Raw genomic sequence first — 11,792 nt, forward strand, 5'->3', positions numbered from 1 at the left:
TTTATATAGTATTTTTTGTTTTAAATACATTCAAAAGATATTGCTTCCTTGCTATAAGTTGTTTCCCTATCAAATGTGACACATATGGTGTAGATAAAAAATCATTGGAACAACTTAAAAGTTTTTTAATTTTTAATAAACTTTTTAATATAATATCTTCACAGTACCAAAATATGATTTCTTTTCTTCTTAAAACATTTGATTCTCTTAAACAAATAACCTTAATATAATCTGGTATATTGGGATGCTTTAAATAAATGTGTAACGGCCCTGTGTACCATGCGTGTATAATTTTATATGGAAAAGAGTAAAAATAAATTGGCTTGAAAAAAAAGTTAGCATCAGATTTATTTTTAACTGTTTTTTCATCATTCAACGGTAAGCATAAATGCTCAATGGGTAAATGTATGTTCATAAATATATCTAAATTTGTGAATTCATTAAATAATGATGATTCATTTAAAAAATAATACACATTGTTACAAATATTACTTGGATTAAAAAATTTATGTTTTTTCATATTTTCAATATTTTTTGTATTTCTTCTGTTATTATCTTGAAAACTGAAAATGTTATTTTCTAATTTCGCAATTTTTTTTAAAATGTTTTTATAATTTAAACAATTGGTTATATTATCACAAAAGTCACATTTATGCTTCATATTTCGAATGATAGTATCATATAATGATGTTATGGCCTTTTTGTTTTGATTGATATTGTTGCTACCAATTTTTTCATTTGATGGTAAATTATTTATTTTAATTAAATCGATGTTATTGCTATTACAATCCTTTAAGTTGATATCGCATTTTTTTTCATCGCCTTTCATAATAGTATTTTTTATTTTTATTTGATCATTATATTCCAAAGGAGATGATAATGCCACACATTCTTCATAATCAGAAGTTTCAGTGTCTGTTTCTGTTTCATCATGAAAAGGCTTACAAATATACCTTTTTTCCTTCTTTTCTTGTATATAATTTTTTAGAATTTTATCAGTGAATTCTTTTTTATCAAATAAATCAACATAATCATTTTCATTTTCTGGCATTTTGATATTTTTTATTTTTTCATTTGATGGTGAAAAAAAATCGTGTCCAATAATTTCACAGGCTAATAATCTTTCATACGGTATATAATTTAAAAGGTCTGCTAATAAATTCCAATAATCATCACTATAATTTAATGGATATTCAAATTTATTAAAACATTTTTTAATACCCTTTTTTCTATTTGCAAAATTATCATAGCAGACATCTTTTAAAATAACAGCTAAATATTTATTTGTTAATCTACTATTCCAATATTCTTTGTTTCCAGTCATGTAATCTTTTTGTATATTTGCTTTGAATTCTTGTAAATATCTTTCTTTCTCTTTTTTATTTCTGAATTTAAATATCCCTGAACCAATATTTTTAATGGTTAATTCGATTTTCAAAAATGATTGTGTTTCATAACTATAATTATAAGTTAAATTATTAATGATTATTAAAAATAGTAATAATAATATTCTCTCAATATTATTTTCATTCATCATGTGCTTAAATAATTTATAATATTTTACAAATTCATTTTTTATATATGAAATTTTATCAACTTTTATATAGTCTTTATATTTTAAAATAAAAGATTTATAATATTTTGTAAATAATTCTAAGGATTTAATGTTATTGTCATTATTTCCTTTGCTTTGATTACATTCATCAAAATTCAATGTGCTTTTAATTTGGCTGTTATTTAAAAGTGTATTTTTATTGGTGTTTGTTTCTTCCTTATTATCATAATTATTATTATGAGTATTCGATTTGTCTTTACAAAATGAAACATCATTTGGTATTGGTTCGTTGGTATTATCGATAACACAACAGTTATTCCCTGGTATATCTCCTTTACTGTTATTATTTTCCAAGCTTTTATATTTTTGTTTTTTTGAATAATTGTTGTTACTACTATCATTATTCTGTTTATTTTCCATTTCTGAATTGTCTCGTTTTTTATTTCTATCTGTATTTTTGTTAATTTGATCGTTTTCAATTTCCTCATTATCCCATTGCATACTTAAAATATCATAATAATTCATTATATATTGTAAATAAAAATTTTCTTCATCATCTAAAATATTTAAATCATTTAATATTATACTATTTAAATCGGTAATTTTCCCTTTAGATATATTATTATTCCCATTTCCTTTTTCCGAAATCATATGTTCATAAGAACCAATTCCACACTTACCTAAATCTGCTAATATGATCCCTAATGACCAGCTATCACTTCTGACATCGAAAGGTAAATATTCTGTAGAATTATTAATTTTGTTATTTTCAGCAAGATTTGCTTTATCACTTGGCTCCTTTTTATCATTATTTTCCTCTTCTATTTTTCCTTTCTTTTTTGAACTTATGTTATTCCCATTAGTATTTGCACTTTCATTAGCTTTCGCATTTTTGTTAGTACTACTTTTTTTTTTTTGATTTTTATTTTCTTCCCCTTTACATACTTCACCACTATTTTTATCAGCATCCATGATATTCGACGTGTTATTCACTCCGTGTTTGTCGTCTTTCTTTTCCAAAAAATGAAAATTAGATGGTGAATTTACGTTTAAAATGTTAAAATTATTTATCGAGTTTTTAATAGAAACCAATGGCATTTGTAACTCTTGAAATCTGTCTTCAATATTTCCAAAATTTTGTTCATAAAAATAAATCAACTTGTTATATTTTGATTGTCTAAAATTACCCATATGATCATAGCATAAACCTTCAGGTGCCATAGTATAAACAGTTCCTTGGAAATAAGAAGATAACTGGTTTTTAAATTGGTACTTCCATTGATTTAACAATGTTTTATATGCATTTATATAATTTTTCGAATTTTCTAAATAGAAAGTAGCATATTCCATTGCAGAACAACCAAAATCAGATATACATAAATGCCATTTCATAGGATTATAAACATTATATATATCTGTAAAAACTAAAATATTTTGTAATTTTATATCAGTTAAACGTATGATATTTGATTGGTAGCACGTTTGCAAAAAGCTAATGCCATTTACTATTTGAAAAAATAAAAATTTACATTCAGATTCGGTTAAACCACAATTATATACTTTTATATTTTCATAAATATAATCAAATTTAGGATACTTTATTTCAATGACACTATTATTTAACTTAATTTTTATTTTTTTTAATTTTTCATAACATAGACCTATACACATTTTCTCATTTTCATTTTTGTAACATTTGTATTTTTTTCCAAATATAGTATGAATTAGCTTTAAAATTTTATTAACTTTTTTTCTTTTTTCGTACTCTTTTTTCCTATGATATATTAAATTTTGTAATAATTTTCTTAGATCTCCATTAGCGCAATGCATTAATATTTCATAATTTTGCTTTTCTTTCAAATTCCCAACTTTTGTACTTAAAGGTTTTATAACATTACTATTAAAATGACATAACAGTTCTTGCTCTCTTAAAAATTGAAATTCATTACCTTTTCTACTAACATCAATCTCTTTAATAGCCATTTCAAAATATTTTTTTCGATAACAACAAAGACAATTATATTCTTTATTATTTTTAAACCCGTTTAAATCGTTTTTTTCAACACTATCTATATAATTATCAAGATCTTTCTTTAGCCCTTTTACGTTATTGCGTAATTCATTGGAGGATATTTCGCTTTTGCGCATTTCCTTGTTATTTGTTAAATTTTTTTTCAAACCTATACAGTCCATTACAAGTTTAGAAAATTCGGAACTATTTATTTTATTGATATAAAATTTTAAATGCTCGCTATTTAAATCAACATTATATAAAACCTTTCTGACATTTCCATAGGATCCTTTTCCAACAAGGCTGTCTATATAACTAATAGAACCAAGGTTCATCCAAATTTTGTTTTTTTTGTTATTTATCATATTATTATTTCCATCAGTGTAAGAATATAAATCTCTTACTAAATTTTTATCACTATTTTTTTTGTCGTAATTCCCATACATACTACTATTATTATTTGCATCAATCACAGATTTTGCGATTTTATCGTTCCCTTTATCATTTATATACTCATTCCTTGTGGTCATATTAGTTTTTATTTCTTCTATTTTATTTTCATTACCTACTCTACAAATATTTTCTGTGGTTTCATTTTCCATTGTCGATTTTTCGGTATTATTTATATCACATTTGTTTTCTTTAACATTTAATTTTCCTTTGTATGACTTATCCATTTTGCTTGTGTCTACATAATCATTTTCATTATTATTATATATTTTTTCTTTTTCTAACTCTTGCGTTTCATTTATTAATTCTTCATTATTATTTTTTTCATTTATTTCATTTTTATGTTTTCTTAAATAATATGTTCTACTAATTTTACTTTTATATTCATTATTATAATCAATTCCTTTACTTATTCTACTATTCTTATTCATTAATTCATCGAGTGTATTATTTTTGTTTTCGTTAGAAACTTTCATCATCTTTTTACAGTTATTTTCGTTATTACTATTTACACACTCGTTTTCTACTATCATGTTATTTTCGTGGGGATTATACTTTTCTTCAATTATTATTTTGTTTTTTCCATTTTGTTCATTTATCGATGTTTCCCCTATATTTTTATGATCCAAGCAATTTTTTTCATTATATTCATTTGGTGTAACGCTTTTTATATTATTTATTTCTTTGTCTTTTATTTTATAAAATTTTTGTTCATTTTGTTTTCCATCTGTTTCTTTCCCATCTTCAAATTTTATTTTTTCCATATCATTTTCTTTTGTGGGTTCATTAAAAATTATTTTATTTTCTTCCTCGTTATTATCAAAATTGGTATCATTTTGTATTGTTATTTTCTTATATTTTTTATTATTCAAAACGGCTTCTTCCGTTTTTATTATTTCACTATTCGTTTTTTTTTTTTTATCTCGTGTGACTCCTTTGTCGTGTATTTCTTTTTCGCTATTTATTTGAGTTTCATTTTTATTGCTGGAAATTTTTTTATCTTCTGAATTTTTTTCATCGTGATATATTTTTATTTTATTTTCATTTCTATCACATGATTTTGTAGTCCCATTGTATTTTCCGTTTTTGGAGTTGTTTTTATGTTCATTAATATCATTAAATTTCCTTTTTTTATCAATTAAATGAGTAGTATCTTGTTTTTCGGATAATTCATTATTATATTTTTCGTCAGAATATTTAGTTTGTACATTATTTCCTCTCCTTTTACTTCCTACATTAACTGTATCTATAATTACGTTTTTATTCATAAAAAAATCATATTTTGACAAGGATTTCACGATGTTATTATTATTTTCGTGTGATGTATTTTTATTTTTTCCCAAAAATCCCTTTTCTTCATCCCCTTTGATTAAATCATTAACAGAATAATTATTTTTGTTTGCAGTTTTCACTCTATTATTTTGATAAGACAATTCGTCCTCAATTTTATCTTCCGCGGTTTGCATATTAATTATTTTTCTTAAAACGTAGCTATTCCTTTTATTCACAATTATTTGCTTTTTATTACTATTACTTGATACTTGTTCTTTAGCGTCTATGGAATTGCTTTCGCTTGTAGCTTTAACAAAACCCCTATCTTTTTCTGCATTCTTTGAAATTTTATTATTACTTGGTGAGTTTGTTATATTTTTTATATTACTTTTCTTTTTTTTCAGGATAACTTTATTTTCTTTTTTTATAATAGTATTTTTTTTTTTTTTATCATATATATTCTCATTCAAATTTATAGGATTTCTGCTATTGTCATATATAAGACATTCGGCCTTGGATCTTTTGTTGTGATTATCATAACTTTTATTTATTAAATTGGTATTTTTAACTTTAGTGATTTTTCCCTTTCGATTTTTTATTGTTATATTACTGTGATTTTTATTATCATATTTTATGTTTTCTTGTTCTGAGTTTACATTTTCATCGTCTAATGATACAAGTTTATCATTAGAACAAGCATTGGCTTCAGACAAAATTAATGAATTAATTTTTTTCCTCGTTACATCAGAATCATTGCAATTATTGGGTTTAATTTTTAATTGTTTTTTATTAGAATAGTTACTATTATTATTCGAGCAAATATAGATACTCGAATCAATATCATTTGAAATCATATTACAAGATGAGGTAGGATAATTGGATTTTAAATTTACATTTTTTAAATTTCTATAAGAATAATTAGACAAATCTGATTCGTGAAGATTTATTACATTAAACTGATTTAAATTATAATTTTTTCCTTTAAGTACGTTAATATTTCCAGTATGCTCTAAACTAAACATGTTGGGGGTATAATTCATATTATTCGAATTAACGGAATTTTTATAATTTATTAAATTTAAACTAGATGTTATGTTACTATTAAATGGATTTGAATTTACATTATTGGAATTAGACATATTTGAAAAATTTAAATGATTACTCACATTATTCACTGAGTTTAAATTGAGTTTTAAATAATCATTTTTACTTGGAATCGAATTATTTAAATAATTTTTTGCGTTATATGATACACTAGTATTTAACATACTTGTGTTATATATACAATTATTAGAATTATAATAATCAGAATATTTCATACCATTAAAATGCTGCGCATTATTATCAGTATTATTTGAAATTATATTAAAAGGGGGATTTTCATTATTCATTTTATTAATTTTGTGGTATACATTATTAGAGTTAACACCATTTGAATCTAAATACCCCATGTGATTTTGTTTTATTAAATTATTATTAAATTCATTTATTTTTTTTTGATAATTCATAATAGCATAATCTGATAAGTTCGTATTTGCATTATTTGTGTTTATTTCGTTAGAAGCATTGTTTTCACTTGAAATGTTGACGTTAGAACCATTCATGTCACAATTTTGCTCTAATGTGTAATTATCATAATTCCAGTTTGAATTATCTACATTTGTAAACTGTATATTTCTACTTTTTATTGCATTATAATTCTCTAAATCTGAAGCATTTTGATAAAATTCATTTCGTGCTTCTGAAAAATTAGCTTTATTCAAATTGGAATAAGACAAATTATTTACATCTTTTACATTAAATCTTACATTGTTTTTATTTATATCTCTTTCCATCTTTATACTTTTAGACACATTACTCAATATTATAATATTGTGAAAATATATTTTGTAAGAATAAAATAAAGTAAAAAAGTGAACTCAAAAGATTAGGGATATAATATCTGCATAAATAAATATAGTAAATAATAAATCATCTTAAAGAATATCATATTTTTACACTCACTGTGTAATTAAAATATAATAAAAAAGATTATGTCTTTTAGAATGTTTGTATATTTATTTATAAATGTGTAACTTATTATGTTCATTTTATTATCTAAAGTTTGGACCCTTTCTCTTTGTATACATTACTTTATGATAATTTGATTTTTAATAAAGCAACTATTGCGATTTTTCTCTTTTTATACATTCTGGATAATTTATATTATTGATATATAGAGAAACTTTGTTCATTAACAAATAAAAAAAGGAAAAATACTAAATTCTCCTTTTATTATTTTCATAGCACCACAGGACTTAAAACATAGGTGAAGGGTGAATATTTTCTTAAGATTGTTTTATTAGAGAACAATCTTAACTCACTACATTATTTACGAATATACACAAATACATATTAAAAAATATTGTTTATATTACATATAACACAAAAAAAAATCCAATTATATATTATATATATATTACACACGCATGTACGAATGGAAATATAAACATATAAATGTACTTAAAAATGCTATTTAAAAACAATTTCATATAATATACTAAAAAATCAAAGTTAAATTTTAAACACATTATATTCCCTTTAAAAATAAAATTTATAACTCCTAAATTACTAAAAAAACTCGTCTTCTTTAACTTTGCACATTCAAAACATTTTTAAAAACACATTTTTAAAATATTTTCCTAGTTAAATTATTTTATATGTATTACATTTTTTTTTAATTCTAAAACTAGACTTTTAAAAAAATGTGAAAGGCAAAGATACTTATTCTCTTCAAAAGAAAAAAAAATATAATAGTAATAAGTGAAGGAGTAAATAAGTGATACACATAAAAATATGATTTACATTCTATAAATTAGCCATTAAAAATATTTTGGCATTTATTACAAAATTAAAAAATATGTAAAAAAATATGACTATCAAAAATAGGAAAAATAGTATATAATTGAGACATTTTTTATTACACATAATATATTATTATTAAGGCACTTAGTTTTCTTTCATTTTTTTTTCGTTATATTTATTTTAAATAAAAGTTCTTATCAGTAGTATATTATATATATAAAGACTTTGTAATTTTTATGAAAGTAAATATACACATTTGTTAATTATTTTATGATATTAAATATTTGAATAAAACGATTTATTGTTATAAAAATACGAAAATTTATAGATTTAAGATGTGTAATTATATTTGAGTTTTATGAAGCGATGTTTTTAACTTTCAAATGGTATATTTGCTTAATATTTAATTAATGCTTATATATACCCTTTGTGTATTTAGACTCCCCTTTTGAGTTATTATGCCTTTAATTAGTAGCAATTAAAAACCAATACAAATATAAGCACTTATAAAATGCATGTAATTATAGTTTCCATTTTGTTTAGTACTATGTACTATATTATTTTCAATATACCAATGTTTCAAAATAAAAAGCTTTTATCATTTTGTTTGCAATTATACTTAATTACACACTTAATTGGGTTAACCATATATCTAATTTGTTGAAAGCAGTTATATTATTTTATATTTTAATTATTTCAAGTGTAAATATTTATTGTGGGGTTATTCCCAATTATTTTTTTTGATATGATATATATTATAAATATCCCTTATGTAAAAAACATTGCTTAAATAACGTTAATTTGTATAGTATTTTTTAATTTGCATATTGATTTCTTTATTCTTATAATAAATTGGCGGCGTGAACAAATTCACCAATGTTTTTTACATTTTAAGGCTTTCATTATGTTTTTTTAATAATATATAATTTGTTCTTTGGGAATAATAATGTTCTTTATGAGTATCGGGAATATAGAAAATTAGTTATAGTCACAAAAAATAAATGTAAAAAAAGGAAAAGGTGCTAATATAATAGAACTTATTTAAAAAGACTGTTGATATATATATCTCCAAATTAATGTAGAATACATTTCTTTTTTACCATATATTATACATCTTTGAAAAATATATTAATATTTTATATAAATTCATCACATATTTCAAATGTATGAAAATGAAAAATAAGCACTTCTACAATTCGTAAATATATTCAAAAAAATGTGCACTGAAATTTTCAATAAACCATATTATTTTTCTGAAAATAGTTATGCTTGTTATATATAAGTAAAATTAGATAAACATTAAATGCATTTTAATTTAAATACACACTATATTTACTAAATATACATTTATGTGATTTCCATTCCACATCGTTCTGAATATAAAACTTTCGTTTCCAAGAGTTGATGTTATAAGCATAACATTTCATTTTAATTAAATGCATTTTCTTATATGTAATATGTTTCTAAGTTATTAAAGTTTATTAGAATTCAGTTATGTTCAAATATAGAAATATATAGAAAGTGTTATATATTTCATTCCTTATGCAAGCATATCCAAATATAACTATTATAATATAAAAAAATATCAAATATGTCTCTTAGGAAGTGATTATGTATATTATTTTCTTACATCTAAAGTTTCTTATCAATTTTATGAATCAATCTAAATAAACATCACTATATATTATTGGAATGTGAAAGAGTAATACATATAGTTTGAAAATTATGTTTTCTAGTAGCAAAATATGAAGCACTGTTGTGATCAAAAATTGTATATAATAGTAAAACTAAATTATTATTATATTTTTTTTAATATAGTTGGAAAAATATTTCTAAGAATAGTAAAAACTATTTTTTAAGTGTAACAATTATAACTGAGAAAACATACTAATGTAGTATTCATAATGATTTTAGTTCAATTTCACATATTTGCATTTCATTAATATTCATTATGGCATTGATGTAACATTAATAAATGTATAATAATATAGTTAGTTTTCATTATTATATGTCTATATTTAGCATATTAGCACCATTAAACTTAACATAATACATTTGTCTTATGGTGTATTAATACATTTGATAGACACCATAATTATAAAAGTTTTTTATAAACACCAAGAAATATTTATATTACCTTTCAAAGAAAATGTTTATTAAATAATTTCATATATAACACACCAATAAGAAATCACGATCAACTATTTTAAACTTTTAATATTTTATAATTGTTCTGTTAAAAAATTCATTTTTGTAGGTGATTATTTCCCCTGTATACATATTTATATTTTTATACAAGTAAATGATAATACATCGTATGAACAAAAAAATAGTGTATTATATATTTGAGTTTACATTGAAACTAAAAATGCATTTTTATAAAACAATGAATACTATAAATTTCATTCTTTATTATTTTATGTAATTTCCATGTATAGATGTTATAAAAGTTCACATAGTCAAAACATACCCTCTTAAAGGATTTGAAACATGTTTTTTATTCATATCTATAATATTTGAATATTTTTGTAAATTTATGATTTAAAATCTTAAAAGCATCTTCACATATAGTGTATAGAGTAAAATACCTTTTATTGCACTATGTTTCTATTCCGTGTCTTTATTCAATAGCATTCAAGTAACTTCATAAACAAATTTACAAACCGTGAAAACTAGCAAGTTTATGTAATCAAAGATGTAATTGATGATTATATTAATTTTTAGAACAATTTTAATATATCTAATACAATTTTATATATACGTTTTTAAGGAAAATATTTTTTATTTTTATGTAAAGTTTTTACATATAAAGGATGCTATCATAATTTTTTGTAGAAATAGCAAATTATCATCATCACTATCAAATTTGATTACAATCTTATATAGTGAAGAATATTATATTTGCTCAAAAGTCATTAAATATATTAATTTGAGTCTCTAAAATTGTCTTTTTATCTATTTTCGATAAAATTCTATACTATGATGACAAATGTATAAGGTATTTCATATTTTACCTTGTTTCGCGGATTATATTTTCTTTAAATTTTCAGTTTTTTCTACTAATGTAAAAAATTAGTAATCAGAACTAATTTATAGGTAAACTTTAAAATGCCTTACTTAAGTATATAGAAAAAAACAAAACCAAGTTATATAATACATTATATAAATATACATGCTTAAGTGTATATAGTGGTAGACACAATGAAATCGGTAAAAGTATATATTATTATTTTAATAATGTATTATTTTATGTTCAATTTTGTGAACGTATTTGAAATAATACTAATCCTTAATTATATTTATTTAATATTCACAATAAAAAACCATATTTAAAATTCATTGATTATTCTTTGTCTTAAATCGTTATAATATAAAAATAAAGCATCTTTAAATATATAAGGAAAATAAATAATATATTTAATAATAAACAAAATTATTATATATTATATTTGTTTTACACACTAATAAAAATAATATATTATAATTTATATATATTAAATATATAATTTAAATTTATTAAAATTAAATAATTATTATAAAAATATATTAATTAAATATATAATAAGTTTTGAAATAAAATAAATATATTAAATTAATTATATATATATTAAAAATAAATATTTAATATATATATTAAATTAATTATATAGTATATTAAAA

General features: G+C 21.4%; 1 protein-coding gene across 1 annotated transcript; it reads right to left on the reverse strand.

The window, feature by feature from the left end:
- Position 1: 1 nt before the first annotated feature.
- On the reverse strand, positions 2-7,123 carry PVVCY_0601610 (exported serine/threonine protein kinase, putative; the record flags this gene model as incomplete). Its single annotated transcript, XM_008627301.1, has 1 exon — positions 2-7,123. One exon carries the CDS (start codon positions 7,121-7,123, stop codon positions 2-4), a length of 7,122 nt encoding a protein of 2,373 aa, XP_008625523.1.
- Between the last annotated feature and the right edge of the window lie 4,669 nt (positions 7,124-11,792).

Source organism: Plasmodium vinckei (genome assembly GCF_900681995.1).
Source record: "Plasmodium vinckei vinckei genome assembly, chromosome: PVVCY_06".
NCBI lineage: Eukaryota > Apicomplexa > Aconoidasida > Haemosporida > Plasmodiidae > Plasmodium > Plasmodium vinckei.